We start from the raw sequence: 24,746 nt of genomic DNA, 5'->3' as shown, positions 1-24,746 counted from the left end.
AATAAGATATAATCATTTTATTTCGGGACAACCCGAAAAAAATCTTTATCATTGAAAATTATCTCAACCCCATTCAAGTCTGTCAATCAGAATAAGATATAATTCAGATTGGAGAAACATAAAATCTAACTTTTTCAGTACTTAATTATAACTGAAACAGATGTAAATATCTTGGTGAGATACGTTTGAGACCAGGCCCACCAATGGTTGCTAAACCTCGAATCGAGTACATTCAGCAACATATCTATCAACCTATCTACCCACCAACAGTCGTTAACTTGATTCGAGAAATAGCATTCGAGCAGTAGGTTGTTACAGGATGCGTTTATGTAGCAACCCGGTAGCAACGCAGCCGGTCGTCGCTATCAGAAAATAAACAAACACAAATACCAACCTGGATGGCAACAATGGGTGCGAAAATCAGTAAGTTAGTTAAAAACGCAACCAGTGAAAACATCTAAAATACCGACCGAAATAGCAACCCCCAGTGGGTTTGGTCTGAGTTATTATTTTGATATGCTCTCCTGATCGGGATCACCCGATGAATTATTCTCGCGAATAGACCGTTAGATAGGGCGTATTCTAATATTCAATTTAGAACATTTTCAAACTGGTAATTTTTTTCGTTTTGGAGTTATTGTAATCAAGATAAGATGAACTTATAATTATACCAACGTGTGCCTTTTGTGCCTTTCAAAAATTAATTCAAATATTGAGCTAGGATATCATCAATTAAACGATGAGATAGCTTTTATTACACTCATTTAAAGCGGATTTGTGCCAACGTAAGAACTTAACTACACAATTAACACACGACGTATTACAGGACACGACACTTGACGTTCTTACAAACGGAAAAAGGATTCAAAATTACCTTTTTTATCGACCGGTTTAGGGCTCGATGTTGCCCATCTACAGGACGATGTCCGACTGATCACACGAAGATATTACTAGCAGGATCGTACTAGGGCATAGGTCGGCAACCTGCGGCTAGCGAGCCGCATGCGGCTCTTTTGATGTAAAGCTGCGGCTCTTTAGGTCACTGCGCTAATATCATATAAATTTTTGAATAACATATTTAGAAAATCGTGCTTTAGCGATATTTGAGTCTTGTGACCTGGCATACGGATTTTCATAGGTTCAGAAGAGAATTTTACAAAGCATCTGCTGTAAAAACATCCGGACCAAATGACAAAATATTATTTTTTAGAACCATTAACTTATCATTTACCGTAAATGCAAAGAATGTTTTGTTATCAAAAAACGTAACCCTAATCAAATTTTATATTTGAGGCACTCACAATCACTGTTTGCCCTCTATGAATAGTGATCAGTTGACATTTCTAAAATCCCATTAGTATTAAATCAACCCTTTCGAAAAATATTTTCAACTTTGTCGCGTAACAACATAATAATATTGAATAAACCACCTCAATTCTATCACATTTATTGTAATTGAAATCGGTCATTGTAATGTATCTGAATATTGACACCTCATCAACATTACATATCGTCCGGTTAACCCGGAGTTTGCCCAGATTTTCAAAGAAAAAGTTGGGAGATTAGAGGTCCGGACCGGTTGCCATGATATCTAAGAAAAAGTCTCGGTTTTTTCCAGGATTATTCACAATTTGCACGAAATTCCAAATTTTCATCTTGTCTCGTTTGTGAGTTGAGATTTGAACGCCGCTGATGTACGTTGGTAAAATGTTTTTTTTCTTGGGTTTTTTTTTTGGAAAAAACGTAGATTTTGGAAGGATTTGCCTGGATTGTACCCGGTTTTAAATTTTAAATTAAGAAACTTAATACAATACACGGATTCAGCCCGCCTGGATACAGAAAAGTTCTGGAATGGCTTCTCAATAGAGTTGAAAAATCTGAAGAGCTCCATGAAACTCAAATTCAAAATTCCAAAACTAAGAATTGAGAATTACAAATTAAAGTTTTTTTTAAAGATTTTTTTTCCAGTTATCTAAACTTTAGTAAGCATTGATGACGTTAGATTTATGTCATGAATTTTGAAAATTCTACCAGTTGTCAGTACCATAATTTTTGAAGATTAAGATTTTCGACTACATAAATTTAAGTTGAATTTCACCTCATACTTCTGGATTTTGGAAAGGATCATCTAAATTTGAGGAATGTCTTAAAAAGCTCTATAATTTAAGAAAATTTATTCCCCTCTAATTTGTTATTTTAAAAGCTTTTCTTTGTCCTAGAAATTATATGTAAATATTCTTCTTTTATAAATATGTTCAAATCTTTTACTTTAACATCATGCAAAGTATTCATTTAAGCTCAAGTTAAGATTTTAGTCCAAGAGTCAAAATCAAATGGGTTTAAAGTTATTTTCGTAAAACTAATGTTCAATGATCATTCATACATTTATTTTTTTTTTATTAAAAACAAAAACAATAAATCTTTAATGTGGCTCTTTCAAACTCTGAAATTTTGAAAATTAGAAGTTTTTGGCTCTTCCGCCTCAAAAGGTTGCCGACCGCTGTACTAGGGTAACGGACTTATTTTGAACCAGAGGACCAATTTTGGACCATCTGTTTCGTATCTATGGTAATGAAACTATCATAGTGATATCGGTCCGCGCTTTAATCGTAAAATTCGGGTGAAAACCAGTTGCGTTAGAAGTGACTATACCAAGAGTATCATCTACGGGACACATAGTGTCAGATCAAAGTGAACGTTCCACGCAGTTTGTAGTGAAGGACGATTTAAAGAACAATTTATTCGGTTAGCTGGTGGAATCTGGTGTATTGTTTTGTTTGCAAAGCCGACCACAAGCCAACTAGACAGCAGCTACATGCAACATCGCGTGCAAGTGAAGCTTGCTTGGCTTTAACGTTAGCCATCTAGTTGCGATCGAAAAAGCTCCATCGGCAACAGCGTCTCTTTGCCTTCGTTGAGACACCTGGTGTAAAACGTTGGAGGCTACATCATATAAGGTTAATAGTATACCTTAAGGCGCTTTCGAAAACACACGTCCCAGTGTTGATATCCCGAGCTTACTTGCACCTTTTGGACGTATTGGGTAAGTCTCGTTGGGAAAAGGGCAAAACGTCCCTACTTTCGGTCGTACCTTTAACGCTTGGCCAAAGTAGCTAGAAAGGTAAAAGCGTAGTCGTTACCCGTCTAGGCGGAAACGCATATCCGGTCACCTGGACCTTCAACCCTTGGGTGAACTGAAGATACTACAGGTTAAAGGGTAGACGTTACTCACTCCGGTGTGAACGCATTGTATTTTTGGTTCCGTCTCGAGAAAAAAAAAAATCGGTGCTGAAGCTTTATAGGAAGCATTAACAAGCTCAGCAGCCAGCATGGCTGCACCTAGCACCCCTACGGGGGTAGCTAGAACCGACGATCCTCCCGACAAAAATGATAGAACCCTCCCTGAGTTTATGGACAAATTAGGCACATTTGGAAAACTTATTATTTTATCGCTAAGCCCAGCTGATGAAAAAAATCCACTGCCAAAAAACCCATTTGTTATAAGCAAATCTATCGATCAATCCATTGGCAAAGTCGAAGCAGCATACACCGAGAATAATGGATCCAAGTATGTCATTAAAACTCGTAGCTCCAAGCTAGCAGGCAAACTAATTCAGATGAAAGAGCTAATTGACGGTACAAAAGTGCAAATAATTCCGCACCCCGTCCTCAATGTAAGTCGATGTGTTGTTAGTTGCAAGGAAGCTATTGATATCACTGAAGAAGACCTAGTAACAGAACTTTCAGCCCAGGGAGTTATAAAGGCTCGTCGGATAATGCGCACCGAAAACAGCAAAAGAATTAACACTCCATCTATTGTATTGACAATTTCCGGCACAGTCATTCCTAAGGAAATCAGAGTCGGTTTAATAAACTGTAGAACTCGCCTGTTCTATCCGTCACCTTTAGTCTGCTACCAATGCTGTACTTACGGACACACAAAGGACAAATGTAGCAACGACGCGATATGCCGAAACTGCTCTAGAGCCCACGAACTTGAAGATGAAGAACAGTGCAAGGAAGAACCATTCTGCAAAAATTGCAAAGGCATCCATTCTCCGATCTCGCGAAAATGTCCTCTCTATCAAAAAGAGGAAGCGATAATTAAAATTAAGGTTGACAACGGAATAACGTTTGGCGAAGCAAGGAAAGATTATGCCAGGAAATACTCCGAATCTTCCTTCGCGAATGTTTGTGGAGCCCAGCAACGTATAGACCAAACTCGGAGGGATCAAGAAAAAGATTTGCAAATTACTAAACTTATGCAAGAAAACGCAGTTCTAAAAGCAAAAATTCCTCAAGAGAGTAATAAAGAAGAGATCGAAAATCTAAAAAAGGAAATACAAAACCTTCGCAAAATCGCTGAAGAATTTTATCTGCTCAAAGCCAAGTTAAAGACAGTGGAAGGTAACTTAGAGATTTCCGTAAGCGAATCCGAAAATGAGATGGATTTCGAGGACACGCAAACGTCATCTTCAGTACGAGCAAAAACATCTCCAGCTAAAGATACGCCATTGCTTAAAAAGCAAAAATTAAGCTCACAAAACTCGCTTCCACTATCACTCGAGTCCGACAAAACAAATGAGAGCCAAGATCAGCCAGAAACTGTCGTAAAACGCAGAGGACGGCCCGCAAAAAACAAAAATGGCCAGCCAGACAGAAAGTAATCCTACTGTGAACGAAACTGCAAACGAAAATGGACTTGACAATGGACATACGAATAACGAGACTGGAACTGACGATATCAACCCACGCGACCCAATGGAAAATTCTAACGGAACGATCGGATCTACAAGCCCTAAATGTATTATTTCGTGGAATATTCAAGGGTTAAGACCCAAAAAAGCCGAATTGGACATACTGATCCAAGAGCACCAACCAAAGATCATCTGCTTACAAGAGTCTATGTGCCACCAGAAATACCACCCACGCATAAATGGGTATAAAGTATATCATAGACCACGCCAAACGGGAAATCGAGCTTCTGGTGGGGTTGTTGTCGCAGTAAAGGAGAGTTTAGATAGCCAGGAATTAGATCTGGAAACATCGTTCGAAGCTGTAGCTATCAAAATTGGGACTCCATTTAACGTTAATGTGTTAAATATCTATTTACCACCAAATGAGAATGTTGACATCACACAACTTACAAACCTAATCAACCAAATTCCGATGCCCATCCTTCTCGTCGGAGACTTCAATGCGCACCACCCATTATGGGGTTCGGACCATGCTAGCGACCGAGGCAGGATGATAGCTGAGCTCGTTGAGGAAAACGGTATGGTCGTGCTGAACAACGGAGAACCAACCTACGTGAACCAACGGCACCAAAGTTTCTCATGCATAGATCTAGCTATATGTTCAGACGACTTGGCTGGACTGTTAGAATGGGGCGTTTTACCCGACACCTACAGTAGCGATCACATACCGTTAAGCATTAGCTTCCCTGGTCCCTGTGACCTACCACACAACAGTCGACCCAGATGGAAAATCGACGACGCCAATTGGGACCAATACCAAGGAGCGCTCAATTTCGTTAGAGACGATAATGTTGAACGGCAGATGAAAAATTTTTGTGACTCCCTGCTGAAAGCAGCTACCCTTGCCATCCCGAAAACGAAAGGTTTTCTCGGGAGAAAATGTGTACCGTGGTGGAACCCAGAAATAGCAACACTAGTAAAAAATAGAAGGAAAGCATTAAGACAACTGAAAGCAAACAGGTCTAACCCAGAACAACTCAAAGAGGTGTTCCGTAACGCAAATGACACAGCCAAGAAAGCCATCTCGTCAGCAAAAAAGGAAAGTTGGAGGTTACTTGCAGAAAGCTTCTCGGCACAGACTCCTTTAACGGAAATGTGGGAAAACTATCGAAAAATCCAAGGAAAAAGACGTGGAACCCAAATCAGTTCGATCATATTTCAAGGGAAAACAGCAACAAATCCAGAAGATATGTGCGAACTACTTGGAGATGCGTTTCAAAAAGTGGCTAGCAATTGTGCATATGAAGAGTCTTTCTTGAACTATAAGCAGTTAGTGGAATCCGAAATGTTAAGAATACCTATAGACACAGGCCCACATAATCGAGAATTCAGTTTATATGAGCTCAACGAAGCGCTAGAGGGACTTAAAGGATCTTCACCTGGACCAGATAACATTGTATACCCAATGATTACACACCTCCCTCTGGATGGAAAAATTATTCTTCTAGAAACATACAATCGACTCTGGGAACAATCTGTTTACCCATCAGAATGGGCAAGATCTCTAGTTATACCCATATATAAGGGAAAAGGCCAACGATCTGATCCTAAAAACTACCGACCCATCTATCTCAACAGTTGCTTGAGTAAAGTATTTGAAAGAATGATCAATAATCGTCTCGTGCACATCCTTGAAACAAGAAACCTGCTTTACAATCACCAATATGCGTTCCGGAAAGGAAGGAGCACTGTTGATCACCTCTGTACACTCGAAGAGATAATTCGCGAGGCGTTCAACAAAAACGAAATAGTCCAAGTTGCTTTCATGGATATACGCAAAGCGTACGACACGACGTGGCGCAGACTATGCTTAAATCAGTTGGCGCACTACAACATCGGTGGGAAAATGCTGCGATTTCTAGAAGAAATGCTTCGAACAAGATCGTTCCAAGTTATGATAAACGGGAAAACTTCAGGAGACAAGCAAATGGAAACCGGCCTGTGCCAAGGCTCGGTGCTCAGTGTGACAATGTTCCTGGTAGCCATAAACACACTCACCACTTACCTTCCTTCCAATGTTAAGTGCCTGATATATGCTGATGACGTTATATTAATAACAACCGGTTGTGATGCCAAAAATACAGAAGGTAAGCTTCAGTTAGCCTTTAATCAACTTGAAAACTGGGAAGCTAAAACAGGATTTAGCATATCAGCCGAAAAGAGTGCAACCGTAGTATTTCGTAAACCACATCAAAGAAAACCGAAAAATCTGAACACACTGAAAATTAATGGAATAAGCGTGCCTCGTAGGGAGAGCTACAAATGCTTAGGAGTCATTTTCGACCAGCATCTGAAATTTAGGGCCCATGCCGAAGAAGTAAGAGCAGCTTGTCAGCAGAGAGTTAATTTTCTTCGCAGCATAGCTGCTAGGTCTTGGGGAGGAGACCGGAATACCCTGATCAAACTTTACCGCTCAACTATCATAGAAAAACTACTATATGCAGCTCCAATACTATCGGGTATGGACAGTAAAGCTCTTAAGTCTTTGGAAACGGTGCACAATGCAGGATTACGAGCAATCGTTGGTGCGTTTCGAACAAGTCCTGTATTAAGCCTCCAAGCAGAGACTGGAATCCCAAGTCTGAAAACCCTAATAGACCAGCGAACCATGCAGTACACAGTTCGATCCACAGCTGTCAGCAACATAGAGCATAACATTGATCCTGGCGTTATTGCAATAAACGATAGCATGAGTAATCCTGGCAGTATTAGCAGCAACAGTGACAATGATTCAAGCTCAGATGAAAGATATGGTGAACGACCTAGAAATCAACCAAACTCTTCCCTAATCAGAGGCCAAGAGATGATGTCCGATCTAGAATTATACTTTCCGAGAACAGTTGTCTTCAAAACTCCAACATGCCCACCATGGTTACGAGTTAAACTGCAGGTAGATAAAACTCTTCATAGTGAACTATCCCAAGGGGCAACGTCCATGGACCTTAAACACTTGTTCAATGAACTCCGGCAAACGAAATATGGCATTTATAGAACAGTATATACAGATGGATCCAAACAGGGTTCAAAATGTGGATACGGAATCGTCAGCGAAGATTTTAGGTCCCAAAAGCGGCTTAACGACATTTGCAGCATCTACGCAGCTGAAACTGAAGCCGTAAAACAAGCACTCTCGTGGATAGTGGACCAAAGACTTGCTCGAGCCTACCTAATATGCACAGACTCTATGAGTGTGGTGACGAACTTGGAAAAGTGCAAGATCAACTCCCGGTGGAAAGACAACATACAAAATTTACATTACCAGATTGTTGCAATGGGAGCAGAAGTAATCTTCTGCTGGGTCCCTGCCCATATTGGAATCTCTGGAAACGAAATGGCTGACTATGAGGCGAAAAAATCTTTAGAGCTCCCACAGGATGATCAGCAAATTATTGATTTTAAAGAAACCCGAAAAATTATAAAATCGACAACCATAAACAAATGGCAAATGCATTGGCACGCAAACCTTAACAACAAACTACGTGAAGTTAAAAACACGGTCCTACCGTTCAAAGCAGCATTTACCGGAAATAGAAAGGATGATGTTATTCTAGCACGTCTCCGGATAGGACACACTCTATTAACGCATGCGTACCTGATGGACAGAACTGATCACCCACGGTGTCCGAGATGCAACGAACCAATGACAGTCAAACATATTATTGCAACTTGTGCCCAGTTAGACGCGGACCGGCACATTCATGGTGTTCCGGGAAACATCAGAGAAGCGTTAGCAGACGATAAAGAAAAAGCAAAGAAAGTGTTAGAGTTCCTTAAAACAATTCAGCTGTACGATAGAATCTAAAACAACTTTGTAATTACAAAATGGATTGATGGACCTGAATGTAAAAAAAAGGTCCTTAATAAACAAAAAAAAAAAAAAAAAATTTTGGACCACCTTAGCTAGCTCTCTTATAAAACCAAATAATCACGAAATTTTTTGTACGTCTCTATGGTCGAGTGGTTAGCGTGGTAAGACGGTAATCGCTGGTCCACTGATGGCATGGGTTCGATTCCCATCTCGGTACTGGGTGTTAAATGTTAATCTTAAGTTGTCCACGTCATTTATTCAGTCTGTAAAGCCTTAATCGGCTAAGACGGTGTATGTCTTTTTATATTTTTTAACAAATATTGTTGAAACCCGGGCACTTAATGTAATGCACTAATTTTTTTTTTCATTATTAGTTGCTTTATAAGAGAGCTAGACAAGGTGGTCCAAAATAGGTCCCCTGGTCCAAAATAAGTCCGTTACCCTACGAGTGTCGTAGTATTCGTCGAAAGAAGGTTCCTTTATGAGATTTACTTTTTCCCAGTTTATGAGTGATTCATTTCCGTTACGTGGGCGATAACGCTGGATTCATTGACCCTGTTGTTATCTACAGCATTCCAATGTTCTCAAAGCAGAACTTTAAATTTGCGACGAGTTTGGCAAATGTAAACAGCTAGGCAAATCTCACAGGGAATTTCATAGATTCCAGATCCCTCATCCTGCGGAATCTTATCCTTCAAGGAGACCAACCGATCCTCAAGGGCGTTGCTGCTCTTGTATGCTGTTTTCAGAACGTGTTAAGAAAGGTTTTTGTTATCCCTTTAGTTAGTTTCGGGGGGGAACGGCAGGCTAACTCTATAGGGCTCTTCCTCCTCTGGCCTGAAAGTGGTAGCGTCACTTCGGTACTTTTTTCGGGCATGTTTTTGGAGAATTTTGAGGACAAATTCGTTGTCAAACCCGTTAAAAAAACCGGCCTCAAGGATTTTATGCTTTCCTCTTCAAATTCTGCCTTTTCCATAGGGATATTGTACAGGCGGTGCGCCATAAAATGGAAAGCGGTTTGTTTTTCCGCACCAAAGTGCTTTGAATCTGCTGTTATGTATCGGTCGGTTGAGGTTGGTTTCCGATATATTCCGAATTTGATAGTGTTGTCCTCTTTCCTTGAGATAAGAAGATCAAGAAAAGGGAGTTTTCCCTCAACTTCTTTTTCTACTGTAAATATTTTCGACCTGTGTTTGGAGTTTAGAAGCTCTAATGTCTGGGTGAGATAACGCTCCATTACAAAGGTTCGTATCAGCTTCTACTAATGATGATCATAAAAACGACCAAAAGGCATGGATGACTCGTAAACTCTTTAAAGATAGTTTTTGATGGTTTCGTTCCCAGGATCACGGACGACCTTTGTAAAAAATTCTGGACTTCCAAATTTAGCCAATTTGATAAAGTTACCACAATGAATAAAAATGAGAAATTTGACCAAACTGAAACAATTTAAAAATTGATAAAATTGACAAAATTTAAAAAAAAAAACAATTCAAAATTTAAAAAATTGACGAATAAATAATGAAAAAATTGCATAATTGACAAAAATGATAAAATAGATAAAATATATGAATGGAGAAAATAAACAACATTAGGAAATATACCAAGAGACAAAATTGATACAATTAACTAAATTAACAATACTGGCAAATTCAACATAATTGACCAAATTCACAAAATTTACTAATTTGACTAAATACACCAAATTTAGAGAGTTATCCAAACAATTCTGTCAATTTGACTTAAAAAAACACGATGAACAAAGGTAAAAAAATTATAAAAAATTAAAAATTGAAACAAAATTTAATTTTTTATTTACGATAACACTTTGAGTGGCATAACCTTTCAGAGTAAGTATTTTTCGAAATCTATTCATTTTTTAATGGAGTTTGCCATCTAGTTAATAAAAATCTCAATTAGGTAAACAGCATTTTATTCTAAGATTGAATTTTCTTACAAAATACAATTTTGAATGTATTCTAATAGGAACTTATATGTAAATAAAAAAGAATTCATCTAAAAACGGCACATTGTTTCATAAGAATAAGTACACACAGTGAAGAGTTATTTAGGCTTATCTACCTCCTCATCAACTGATTGCTTTTTGCTGTGCAATTTTGGTAAGAGCTTCAGCTTCGGTAGCTCCCGTTGCCGATACGATGGACTTGAACACCCCATCCGAAATCTGCAGCAACTCTACCGGGGTCCCAAATTCAACCACCGACCCATCACTCATCACCAGAATGCGATCGTAGTCCATGATCGTATTTAAACGGTGCGCTACCGTAAGGACCGTACAAGCTGCGAAACGGTCCCTGATGGTTCGCTGTATTAGTTGATCGGTTCTAAAAGAAAAATTGTGGTTAATGTTATGGTCACAATTTCAAAGAAATTTCTCAAACTTACTCCGGATCAACATTGGCAGTAGCTTCATCCAGAACTAGGATTTTATTGTTCCTCAGAATAGCTCTTGCCAAACAGATGAGTTGCCTCTGGCCTACACTATAGTTGGAACCTCCGTTGGCAACGTAGCTGTGAAGACCCAAAGAGCCCTTCGCGATGTCTTTAAGCTCTACCAAAGTTAAAGCATTCCACAAATCGGAGTCTGTATACCTTTCGAAAGGATCGAGATTCTTTCGCAGTGTTCCGCTGAAAAGTATCGGATCCTGAGGGATAATGGATATTCCAGACCTGAGGGTTTCCAAGGTCACCTCGTTTGTATCGATCCCATCAATGACGATCTTGCCTTCGACGATCGCTGTCCTGAAGAGTGCTCCAATGATCGATGACTTTCCAGCACCAGTACGACCTACGATTCCGATCTTTTCCTTTGGTTTGACGGTGAAATTCAGGTCCCTTAGTACTAATGGGGATCCCTCATTATACCGGAAATTTACTCCTTCAAATTTGAGGCTTCCTTCCGATGGCCATTTATCTTTATTTTTCAAGGCAGCACAATCGGCTGAAGGTTGTCTCTCAGGGGGAAGATATCTGTACTCCAACAGACGTTCGACTGCGATCAAATGATTGAACACTTCCGCACTCTGTCGAACACCGAACTGTAACATACCGGCCAGTGAGGTAATCTGAGTAACCACCAACCCAACTTTGTCACCCAGAGTTTCCGATGGAATCAGAAGGAATCCAAACGTGACAACGGTTAGGAACACGAAAAATATCAAATCTAACACAAATCCGAACGCAACTCGACCGTCATGAAACATGTACAGCGCTCCCGTGTTGAGGTTCTGGTGTTGATCGAACTCCGATATCAACAGGTCTTGAACAGCGAAGGACCTGATCGTTGATAGCCCATGCAAAGTTGTAGATATGTGGCTGAATATCGGTGAACGTGCTACAAACAGATTGATCAATCCTTAAAACTGCTGTTAAGTGGTAAATTATTTCTACTTACTTATGCTTTCCAATCTTCGACTGTTCTGCGATGTCTGCACGTAGATTCGTCTGGTCAGTAGTAATACGCCAAGCAGAACCAACATCGGAATGATGAACAGCGGTTGCACCACCAATATCACAATCATAGCTCCCACGATCATCAGTATTCGCTGAGTTGCATCGAAGATCGATTTTGGCAGAGGCTCGTCCATAGCACCCATATCTTTGGCAAACCGGTTTAGAATCCTTCCGGAAGGATTCGTGTCGAAGAAGTACTTTGTTGCCGCTATCAACCCTCCAAAAGACCAATCGTGGATGGTTTGCGATGCTCGTACAACCGATTTGAAGAAACCGATGCCACTGTAAAAGAATACTGTCATATGAATTTAGACGTTAAGAGGTGTATTAACCTACCGTAACATTCCAATCACGAAAATACCGATGACGGCTGCAGTTTGTACCGTTAGGCAGATATCGGTGCTCAAAGTAGAGTCCTCATCAACTTTAACCTCCTCGTCAACAACGGCAACAGCTCGAAGTTCCTCCTGGGATACCCAGAAGGCGACCCAATAGTCGGCGAAACTAACGGCCGTTTGAGCACAAATGATCAACAGTAGCAAAAACCCTATAACGGTCCAACTTCCGACACCCGACAGATAATTCATGAACAGCGATCCACCAACCGTATTGGCAGACGATTGTTCGAACGCTTGCTGCATCTTTTTGTCACTTGGCGCGTCGTTCTTCGATTGATCATCGCCTTCGGCTTTCGATGACAGCGATGAGACGGAGTTTCTGGCTGATCCACGAGTCGAGGTGGACTTTCGGTCATCCTCAGGCTGCTGCTCCTCTGCATCGACCTCCGGCTCAGTAATGTTAAGTTTGCCGCCTTCAATCAAGTCGTGAGGCGTTCCCTGGGCAGCGATTTTGCCCTGTTTTTGAAAAAAAACTCTTCAATGCAGTTTCAACAGTGATTTTGGACAAAGGAGGAACAAAGGTAGGAGGAGAATATGAAGTTTTGACCGAAGTATCTTTGGCCACCGAGCAGTCTGGATTTGATCCCTATTTGATATGGAAATATGTACAAGTGAAGACCTATGGATCCTCTCACACGATTTTCTGAAGGCTTCCATCTCTGAAGTAAGGTGAGTCATATTGTACAGCTTTGACACAATATTTCACTAACATGAACATCAAAATCAAAGGACTCGAGTACATTAATGGCTAGGCATTCGAGTGACGATGATAAAAGGATAAGTCTTGATCTGAAAGACTAGTGAGTTCCCAAGAGTTTGAACGTTCTTACACCCATTTGCCTAACTCACACCAATAATTATCAAGCCTTCAACGCAAATCGGTCCAGTTTCAACCAGTCATTTTGTTCGGTGAGGCTTTAAGTTGTATTTGATTCCATTTTCAACACAATCTTCCATCTAAGCTTTATTGTCGGCTGTTTCACAGCTCTGGAGGTTTCGATTAAGCGATGGTTAGAAGTAAGAGTTCTGTAAGCCCATCTCCAGTCTTTCTTCGACGTTAAACACTTCTTGTTGCAGCATATTTTAAGCTCCACGAAAGTTCGAGCCGTTATCGAAATAGAATTCTAACGGTGTTCCTCGTCTATCATCTAATTGAACACACGACACAAGCTGCCTTAGTCTTCGACGCAATGAAAGGACATTTATACTAATCTGTTAAGTAAGCTAAGCAACTTTGCCAGAATTTGTAAAAATATCTAGTTCAAGTGAACCATTTCAGAAACCAGCTCGATCTAAACTGACTCATCTCAAGATTCGACCTTATAAAAAAAACACATTCATAATCTTTTCCTACTCTGTTATCCTACGCAAGTCACTTCCATGATAATCTTAAGTCAATGTTCAGCATGCCACACAGGTTCATATAGAAAGCTTCGTTAGCATCTGGATAGTAACATCTCGGAATATAAACGCTAGCTTCAAGGGGAAACTGATCTTTCCATCTGGTTTATTTTTCATGTACATGGTCGTTGGGTTCTTCATCCCGCTGAGTAAAGGCTCTCGGAATATCCCAGAAAATCAACCTAACCTCATGCACTTATACATCTCACCCTTTTCCTCTTTCTCAATTTTGGTCTTTCTCCTTTATCCTCTTTCTCCTTTTTCCTCCTTCTCTTTTTCCTCTATCGCCAACTTCAAACTGGTACGGATGACCCCGAAACGTGTGCCGGTTAGGTAACGCTTTCATAGTAACCCACGCCCGTCACAGCATCCACTACCCCGGGGACTTCGAAAAGTTTACCGCTTAGGAACGCTTTCAAAGTAACTCGCGTCCGTCACTGCATCCACTCTCGTAGGATTTCTAACCACCAAGGCATGGCCGTTTGAGAAACTACCTAGCTAGAATCCCGTCACGACCACCCCGAATGGTATCTTCGCTTCCCTTTGCTGCAGGAAAGATCGTAGCTGAGTACGTGAGACCTTTTAAGTCCCACCACACGTATGAGTCCAGATTAGGGTTATACCGCGCGCTAAGATCGCGTTGCTTTTGAATTGTTGTGTCATACGAGGCCCAAAACCTTCCGTTTGCTTGTCAAATTTGGTTGACTATCTCGCTCTCTCCGTTCATCATCTTTCCTGATTCTTATTAGATCGCGTATGATTTGCGAGATTTCGTCGAATATAGAACGCCACGACTGTTCGTCGCGACACATTTCACTCACAATATTTTCAGCGTTCAAATTTTGAAGTTGTTGACGCCTTAAAATGAACCTGGGTCAGACAAAGATAGTATGTTCTGCCGATTCCTCCGTATCTACGCATTCCGGGCAATACGGCGAGCTGATAAGCTTAAACCGATTAAAGCACCCATGACCCGAAAGGAACTGCGTCAGATAAAAGTTGACCTCTCCACACTTCCGATTAACCCAGTCTGAAAGTCGCGGGATTAACCTATGCGTCCATCTTGCGTTGTTCGATGCGTCCCATTGCTCCTGCCACTTGAGCATTGACGCTGCTCGTTCAATTTTACGCACTCCTCTAATAGCTCTTGATTTGTAACACTCCATATCCTCCGCCAGAGTTATGTCGATGGGAATCATGCCCGCGATGACAAAAGCTGCATCTGCTGATATGGTCCTGTATGCACAGGAAACTCGCATGGCTGATGTGTGCTCCGTAATTTGGATCTGTTGCGTTCTACCTCTGTCGCGGAGCTCCAGGCCGCTCCTCTGTATCGTAGTTTCGACAGTGCTACGCTCGCAAGGAGACGTCGCTTGCTACTCTTTGGACCATGGTAGTTTGGCATGATCCAGGCCAATGAATCTATGACTTTTGATGCATATTCACAACAGTATTTGACATGCGCACCAGACTTAAGCAATTGTCGACCATTACTCCAAGGTATTTCAGCTGCTGTTTCGAAGATGTCGTGTGCCCTCCAACAGTAATCTCCATGTGTGGCACAACTCTTTTGTTGGTCACGAGCAGAACTTCGGTTTTATGGTGAGCTATCTGAAGCTTAACTCCCTCCATCCAGATGCCAACCCTTTCTACGGACACCGTTGCAAGGTCTTCTACCTCCTCGATTGTTTCGCCAGTGATCATGAGTACGATATCGTCAGCAAATTCGACTATCTGCACGCCTGCTGGTAGTTTCAGCGTTAACACGTCATTATACATGACATTCCACAGCACAGGTCCGAGTATGGAACCCTGCGGAACACCCGCTGTTAAGGCAGTAGATCGTAATCCCGTTTCGGTTTCGTACGTCAGGACTCGATTCTCGAAGAAGCTTCCTATTATCCAGCAGAGGGTATTGGGAACACGCATCCTGTGAAGCGCTTTGGCAATCGCTTCCCAGCTGGCATTGTTGAAGGCATTCTTAACGTCGATTGTCACAATGGCGCAGTGACGAACACTTGTCCGCTTCTTTTTATATGCGCGCTTCGCGTACTCTGTCACCATTCGGATGGCGTCCACCATAGATCTCCCTTTCCGAAAACCAAATTATCTGTCCGACAGTCCACTTTCGCCTTCTGTGTTGATAATAAGTCTGTTAAATATTATCCTCTCCAGTAGCTTACCAAGGGTGTCCAGCAGACAAATGGGTCTGTATGGTGATGGATGCCCTGAAGGTTTCACAGGATTCGGTAGTAGCACCAACTTCGCCGTTTTCCACGGATTGGGAAAAGATCCCTCGTCGTGACACTTTTGTAGCATCACTCTCAAAGTATCCGGAATTGTTTGTGAGTTATCATCTACACTCTGGCATAACGCTCTGTAGCAGTTCTCTTTGCTTGATATAATAGCTCGCTTAAGTGCCACCCTGGCTGCTCGGTAAACGGCACCTCTCGTTGCTCTATCGGCTTCGTTTCTTGCCCGTTGAGCTCGTCGTCTGGCTTTTAGACAGCTAGTACGAAGCACTTGACCACTTATTGTTTCGTTAGACGCATTATGTTCAGTATCAGCTCTCGCTGACCAGCGATTTTTTCTTGTGATTCCTTCTGTGGCTCCTTTCGAAGCTTCCTGTAGACTTTTTCATTCCGGATCAGCTCCATTAATAAGTTCCGACACTTTCCGATACACAGTCAATTTCGGCTCTTCACAAACTTCTGATTTTATTCTTCCAGATCAGTCTCCAAAGGGCACTTTGCTTCCTAACGAAGTTCCTTCCCACTCTCATTTTTTCTCTTTTTTGTTGTTGTTTTGGGAATAAAGTTTCAAGGCTGAACTCGAATTATAGTAATGATAGTAAACAGGATAAACTACCCACTAACCACTCATTCATAAGATCGATTGATCGTGATAAAAACTATGGGACCCAGAGAACAAACCATTACCTCATCCATAACAATCACCCAATCAGCGTCAACCAGAAAGTGAACCTGATGCGTTACCAAAATTCGGGTCGCATGCTGATGACCCAGAAAACCTCGAGGTCCAATGCACAGATCAAATAGATGCCTGGCTACATGAGCATCCACTGCGCTAAGGGGGTCATCCAACAGGTACACCCCCGATTGCTTGTAGATTGCACGAGCGAGACTGAAAAAAAGCAAAATTTTTAGTGAAATTGAAAATTAACTATGTATGATTTTAAGGGGTTACCAGATTCTAGCTTTTTGTCCTCCGGAAAGTGAAATACCACGTTCACCAATCAAAGTTTCATCACGATCGGGAAATTGCAGTAAATCAGCCTGTATCGCACAGGCTTTGATCACTTTCGCATAAAGTGCTCGATCTATCTGTTGCCCGAATAGAATATTTTGTTTTATGGACCCGGCGAATAGCCACGGTTCCTGATTGACAAACGATATGTTGGAATCACTACACTGAAGGCGCCCAGCCTCCAGCGGAAGCTCCCGAAGGATCGCTTGTAGCAGCGAAGATTTACCAGAACCGATGGGACCCACAATGCCGATCAACTTGCCTTTTGGAAAATCTGCAGTAAGATTGTTCAGGGTTAAAGGGATTTTACTATCTTGGCTGTCCTTATTTTCCGGTAGCTTCCACCGCGCTGAAACACCTTGGAGAGATATAGACACATTTGGCGGCAATTTGACGTTGTTTTCGGTATTTTTTGTCTGTAATTGAGTAAAAGTAACTTAAGTTTGTTTGAAATATTCGACGCTGACATAATCTAGTACCTCTTTGGCTTTGCCAGTGTTGAGTTTCAGTGCGTAGTACTCATCGATTTCCTCGTACTCCAGGAACCGTTGAATTCTACGAGTAGCCACGAGACCTTCAGCAATTTCGGCAACTCCTCGAACGAACATCCCGGCCATGGAAAACGAAACGATCTGCAGGTAGCTGCTCATAACAAAAACTTTGGCTGCCGTAATTTCTTCTCCACTTAACACTAGGGTAACCATTCCTGCGAGCAGCGCAAAGCGAATGGTAAACAGTTCAAATGTCATGTGAAACCCTCTGAGGTAACCACTTTTAAGGACTACCTTCAATTCGGCTTTTCGAGCCAAGGATACCAATGCCGCAAAAGGTCGCTCCCAAGCATACATCTTAATCACATGAATCCCGGATATAACCTCATCCATTAGTCGAATACGTTCGTCGGTTCTAAGAGCGGTGCGTAGTCTGTACTTTGAGGTTAGTTTACCCACAACCGCTGTAAAATGAGGAAAAGTGTTTGATCCTGTCACAATAATATTTCAAAGTAATACTTACACTGAATAGGTGTCACAATAAAAATTGCAGCTATTCCTATGATGCCGGCAAAGCCAACTTCCACCCAAATCAGAATCAGCACTATCAACGTTACAAGTGGTCCTACCCACATGTAGTTCAAGAGGTAGGCTACGATCTCGAAGCGATTAACGTCGTTGGAAAGCAAATTGACAACCTTTCCAGGTGAGGTATCCCCAAGCGCCGTTTGAGACAGCCGCATACTCTTCCTGTAGACCACACTACAAATGGCGATCTTGGTTCGGATTCCGATAACGCTGGTGATGTAAGAATACTGATTTTCCATTACTATACTGGCACCTTTTGCCACGACCATACCTAGAGCGTAGTACAGCGCAGTCTCGTAGGAAATGTCTGATTGTCGCCTTTAACAAAATATAAGCTTTAATTTTTTCTTGTTTTGGAATTTTCAGTTACACATACCTGAAATACAGCAACAATCGACCCAGCAGAATTGGTTGGGCAATCCGAAGAACAATTTCGCTGAAAAATGTGATTACCGAGAGCAGTAACCAGTCACGCCAAAAGGTCCAGGAGACGGCGCGAATCAGAGACGGTCTACCGTTGGACTTTTTGCTAGCTTTCCGCAGCTGACGATTCCAGTTCCTGTGGAGAAAAGTTAGAAAAATAAGCTTTAAATAAATAAACTCGAAACTGATTTTTTTACCTAACAAACGATTAATGGCAACATGAGGACATAAGAATACCTTTTGGTCTGAAAATTGCTCCGACAGATTTTCAACGAATGATTAAAAAAGGGTCATTCTATTATAAAGTTTTAATTTGGAACCAGATCGAAATGAGAATTTGAAATACGAATTTGAATCTGAAATCTGAACAATTTCATTGGAATTTAAAATATGAAGCTGGTATCAGAATGTTGATGAATCTGTAATCCGAATATGAAATCTGAAATCTGGATCTGTATTTTGATATCCAAAATCTGACATCTGAATCTAAGTCTGAGATCTAAATCTGAAATATGGCATCTTAATCTGAAATCTCAATTTGAACCGAAATCTGTATAAAAAACCTGAAACCTGAATGTGAAATCTGAATATGAATTTGAAATCTAAATCTAAAATTTTGAAACCTCGAATTCATTTTTCTCAGTTGCATTTTTTACACATGGAACTCATATGACTATGTAAAAAAAAACTTACCTTTCCAGCTCATCACCCAATTTTTCGGATCGATCCTTATCCAGCGGTTGATAGATATCCGACAGTTCCAGGGTCCTACTGGAGCCTTTCCGAAACATATCTATGGTCCACCAAAACGTGAGATGTGATAGCAAACCCGCCGTCTTGCGCGGATTCCGACTCAGCGTTACTTTGGGAGCCTCCATTGCTGGTTGATGTTTGCGGCCTGATTAGATAAATCGGCTAACTCACTTCTTCAAATGCTCTATCAACAAACGTGACGCGTCCAGATGCAGTTGCAAGCATTTGCTGAAATAAGGGAAAATATAAGTTTTTGTCTGAATTCTTTAAGTCTATTTGAAGATTTTGTAAGTTTTTCCAACGACTAATTATACAAATTATTTAATAGATTTTTCAATTGCAAGATAGGGTCAATCCGTTAGAGCATGTAACAGGCTTTTCATGATCACCTTTGAGCTACTCGGACTGTAGGATTAAAATCTTGTGTGATTTGTTTTAATAGCAAAGATAAGAAACGCATCGGCAGATAGTGACTTAAGAAATAACACACCGAAAAGAGTCCATGTGCAACGGTTAAACCTTGCTTATCCACGAAAAAAACAAATAATTGTTGAGAACTATGAGACTTTATTTCGATTAACTTACGAAATTTATGAAAGAGTGAAAATGCAACACGAATGACACTCAGCAGAACTCTTTCTGCTGAAATGCATTCATGTTAGAAATAAACACAAACTAAGCAATAATGTGTTATGTTGATTCACCTCAAACAAAACGGGGAAAACTCTAGCTTGAACCTACTCTAACATTTTCTTATCTTTACACTTGACCACGATGATGATGATGCTTATTTTTTCTGGACAATCGATTCTTTACCATACTGCGCGCGGCAAATAAATTGACGACTAATCAGCTGTTGGACTGGATGACACCCCAAATAAAACACAAAAAAACCGACCAACTGACTGACCGAACGACCGGCCGGCCTTAGAAACAAAATCAGGAAACACCAACCGGGAGCGAGTTTTGTGACTGACTGAGCGATGAAATTTCTAAACATCTGTTTTGCTCAAATGTTTCAGAGAGAGAAAACCGAAATACTCTCTCCAAAGAGAGAGAGCGAGAGCGGCAAAAATTTGGCCTCTTAAGACTCTTCAATTTTATGGCTTGGTATCGACACATGTTTACAAGCCACTGATACCTATTTGATAATTTTCTGAATCTGATATTGAATATTAAAAATTAAGATTAACAGTTTTGATGGATTTTATTAAGGAGTGTATCGAAAATGAGTTATAAACACATTTTTTTCATTGTGTTGATTTTATTGATGATTCAAACAATGAAACAGTTCGGAAGTGTTTTAAAAAGCTTATTCTTACAGTTTATAAAGAAATACAAGTAAAAAAGTAATTATTGTTAATATTCTCGGACTTTCAACTTGACGCGTTTCATTAGGTTTTGTACAGCTGATTGATCACACTTCTTGGCGGCAGCATTCCAATTTTTCTTGAAACCTGCCATGGTCCTGTTGGCCTTACCATCCTTCTTGACGATAGCCCAATATAGTTCTATGGGGCGAAGCTGGGGGCAGTTTGGTGGGTTAATATCTTTCTCAACGAAATCTACATCGTTATCCTCAAACCATCTAAGAGTGGATTTAGCGTAGTGGGCTGACGCCAAATCCGGCCAGAACAATGGCCGACGACCCGTTTCTTATATAGTGGCAGCAACCTTTTCTGCAAACACTCCTTTTGGTAGTTATCGGTATTTATTGTTCCTTTTGGAAAGAAACTCGCCGACTTGAATCCGCAGGAGCAGATTGCCTGCCAAATTTTTCCACCTCAATCGACTTCTCGTGGTCACTCACATCCTCCCCAATAGCTGTAGTGTAGAATTGTGGTCCCGGAAGAGTACTGGAATCCTCTTTTACATAAGTTTCATCGTCTATGAGAATGCACACATCTGGCTTCAGCAAAATCCGATGATACAGCTTCCGGGCTCTGGTTTTGACTCGTGATTCTTGTTCAACCTTGGCCCTTATTCTGCGCCGCGCGTGACGTGATGATTGTCACCTCACCTCGGAGTCACCGTGAGATTTGTCACCTTATTCCCGGAGTCGATCCGGTTAAAGTGACAGAGGTTCACTCTAGGTGAGCGACCGAATGAACTCATGTGTCAAATTTGCTCGGTTTGTTTTTATTTCGTTCGCGATTCCAAATGTTAAAATTAAATTTAAAATCAAAATGTACAAATTTCGGTACGCAAACGGTCACTAACGGATTGCAAGGTTTAAGCAAGCAGCTGGAATAACTTTTGGAGCTGCGAATAAAGCGAATCGGACAGAATTTGGTCTAATATGTTTGGTTCCTGGAGCGGCTTGGGAAAAAACATCCAACAAAATAGCGGAAATCGACGGCTGCTGCCCCAATAAACTGGTCCTTTGCATACAGATCAACACATGGGATACGACACCTTGACGTCGATAAACAATGGTCCAGTACAGGACTTCAAAGCTGTAACATTAATTTGTTCGAAAACAACATTACCGGGTGAAAGTGAAAAATCCCCCCGCGACGGGAATTGGATGAGATGAAGTGAAGTGCAAAAAATGTGTTATTTTAAACTCGTTGCATGTAAATAAAGTTGTATAAAATGAAATTATAACCTTTTTCAATTTTATATGTTTCAATTTATTTCCAACTTCTGCCTAGTAATTTTTTGTTGTTGCACAAATGATTGAAAAAATCAAAAATTGAAGTGATTTTTGTTATGATTGATTCTTAAACTATCACACTTTAGTGTAATTAAACGTTTAGAGCCTAATTATTCCGTTTTGCATAAATATTCCTTTACATTTTTATCCCGTCACCACCTGAAAAGGTACCGACAATTGTCACCTAAAATTGTCACCCGAATGCGACGATTCTCACCCACGGTGACTACGAGAATAGGGTAAGAACTCACAAAGTTCATCCGAAGTGACAATCCTCACCTAAACCGACTACTGGAATAGAGTGACTTGGGTGACTCTACTATCGTCACGTCACTCGAGGCGCAGAATAAGGGCCCTTTTGTTTCGACACTTTCTGCCTCTTGTATGTCTTCAAGTTGTTCCGCTTCTTGAGCCGCTGTACCATTCCGATCGATGTCCCAGCTTTTTTCCCAGGTCCAGATTTGGGTCAGATGGTCCTGGTTTTCTGCCTCTTCCTGGCAAATCATCGAACGTATAGTGTTTCCCTAACTGGTGGATGATGGATTTTACACTCGCCGGATGAATGCCGAAACGTTTCGCCACTTCATTCATCCAGATTCGAGATGCCCTTCTCTCGCATCCAAGTGTCCAACACACGAATTTTAACTTCTTTTTTAATTCGCGACATTTTGGAAGAAACGAATGTTTCAAACGTAAACAAAGCGCTGGTTCACTCTTGACAGATCAACCTGCTACATACAGATGAGCACAGTTGTGCGCGTTCACGCGTTAGTAAGTAGAAGGCCCAAATATGTTTATAGTTAATTTTCGATACACTCCTGATAGCATATATCATGTAGAACATAAGTGGATGTCAAAATAAGAAATATAACTGGTTTAATAACAAAGATACAACTTTTAGAAGTGAACATACTTTCTCCTGAGATTTATAGTGAATTTGGACGTTCTTTCCCATGTTTTTTTATTCCCAATGCACTGTTTGGATAACGAAACACCATTTGTAAACAAACATTTTCAATTCATTTGCGAATATTTCTACTAGTACATTTATGGCAATGTGGACACATTTTCATAATTACAACATACCACACTGTGGAATCCCGGAGGGGCCCGTTTTCGAGGTTCTCTCGAGACTGGTGCTCAACTGACATCATCGAATTCCTAGTTACATAAGGGATCAGTTGTGCAAGCGATTGCTATCGCTGATGATGAGTAGGTTGACTCTTCATAATATTCTTGGCTGTGCGAGCCAGAGGTATATCAAAGATGCCACATTCTCCGTTTATTCAAAAATGATTGATGTTATTTTAATTTCAATATTTATTTTGAGTTCATCCAATTTTTGATCTTGATACTTTGCCATGGGCTTAACCCGGCTGATTTCTTTTTATGTATTATAATAATTATTTGTTTTTTTTACGGTGGGGGGGGGGGCTTAAACTCGGCTTATTTTCGGTTGTCATGGGCTGAACCCGGCTGTTTTATTATTGATCGATTGCCATGGGCTGGAACCTGGCTCTCTTTTATTTTCATTCCTTTCACCGAATTTTTATTTGTTATATTAGTTGTATACATTCTGTTCATTCTATTCATATTTTATTCATCGTATTACTCTCAAATAAAAAACACTTACTAGCCCATTAAAGACTTATCCCAATGGGAAGTCGAATCCCTTAAAGCCTTATTAGGCTTTGTCCTAATGAGCAGTTGATTTCCTCTAAGAATATTAGGCTTTGCCCTATTGTGCAGTCGAATCACTCTTGTTGAGCTTTGCCAACAAGGTCGGTCGAATCTCTCTTTGCCCTGCAGCTTTGCACAGCCAGTGCTTGGGTTACCCACAAGCACTGGCCCTGTTCCTACCTCCCACTAAAGGGAAGAACATCAAAACTTATCTGGCATGGATCGCCAATGTGGAATTCCGAGGGGCCCGTTTTCGGAGTTCGCTCGAGATTGACATCATCGAATCCTGAATAGTTACTTAAGAGGTCATATAGCAGCCTTGCAGCTATTCATAACCAGAACCAAAATTGATACTTGAGCAATTACCGTCCCAAATAACACTTATTGTTTTTTAAGAGATCTTAGAGCAAGCTCACTGGTGTTGGGGGAAACTGGTAAAAATTTTGATACTTGTAGCACATTTTGAAAATTTTACCATTCAAAAATGTGTTCAAGATATTTGGGCGTTGTATTTTTTACAGCACTGTTTTTATTCCAGCAGTGTGTGATAAAAATATTGCTATTTTTGCATCACAGCACGCGTGAATACAACACGTGTTGAGAAAAACTCTTGAAGGCCACAGATCTTTCGCATGGTAAAGTTTCCAAAATGTGCTAAAAGTGTCAAAATTTCCACCACTTTCTCCCAACACCAGTGAACTTGCTCTTATGAGTCTAATATTGATTTCATCTGTTTATTATGTTTTTTATTAGAATAAAATCAACGGATCATATGTAGATCCTAATGATAACTTAATATTAATTACAATGCAAGATAAAAATTAACACAGGTTTATAAAGTTCTTGAAACAGTTAAAAATTTTCTCCGGAACACGTCCCTCGAAACATCGAAGTCGAAATGCTCAGAAAAGCGATTGAACGTTTTCAATATGCCGATAAATACGCAGTTCGCTCCATAGTTGTTGAGACGAATAGGAACAAAGAGCTGCAAAAGCTGGTTTCTCAATCCTCGGGGACGCACGCTGAGAGGAATGGCTTCCAGCAAAACGG

General features: G+C 40.7%; 1 protein-coding gene across 1 annotated transcript; it reads right to left on the bottom strand.

Annotated features, from left to right (window-relative positions):
- Positions 1-10,555: 10,555 nt before the first annotated feature.
- On the bottom strand, positions 10,556-20,324 carry LOC129754215 (ATP-binding cassette sub-family C member 4-like). The gene is made up of 11 exons (XM_055750125.1): positions 20,177-20,324; positions 19,301-19,588; positions 18,561-18,743; positions 18,120-18,502; positions 17,585-18,060; positions 17,046-17,521; positions 16,778-16,982; positions 12,376-12,893; positions 11,981-12,321; positions 10,972-11,920; positions 10,556-10,910 (listed from the first exon to the last, which is right to left on the bottom strand). Exons 2-11 carry the CDS (start codon positions 19,483-19,485, stop codon positions 10,655-10,657), a joined length of 3,972 nt encoding a protein of 1,323 aa, XP_055606100.1. The 5' UTR covers positions 19,486-19,588; positions 20,177-20,324; the 3' UTR covers positions 10,556-10,654.
- Between the last annotated feature and the right edge of the window lie 4,422 nt (positions 20,325-24,746).

Source organism: Uranotaenia lowii, chromosome 3, assembly GCF_029784155.1.
Source record: "Uranotaenia lowii strain MFRU-FL chromosome 3, ASM2978415v1, whole genome shotgun sequence".
NCBI lineage: Eukaryota > Metazoa > Arthropoda > Insecta > Diptera > Culicidae > Uranotaenia > Uranotaenia lowii.
This window is presented reverse-complemented; position numbering and strand designations above follow the sequence as displayed.

Coding starts and splice junctions, on each gene's coding strand:
- LOC129754215 (XM_055750125.1), bottom strand. CDS start 19,485: ATGGAGGCTCCCAAAGTAACGCTGAGTCGGAATCCGCGCAAGACGGCG. Junction 12,894..16,777: donor GGGTGATTGTTATGGATGAG/GTAATGGTTTGT, acceptor TTTCAAAAACAG/GGCAAAATCGCTGCCCAGGG. Junction 12,322..12,375: donor TTCGTGATTGGAATGTTACG/GTAGGTTAATAC, acceptor ATTCTTTTACAG/TGGCATCGGTTTCTTCAAAT.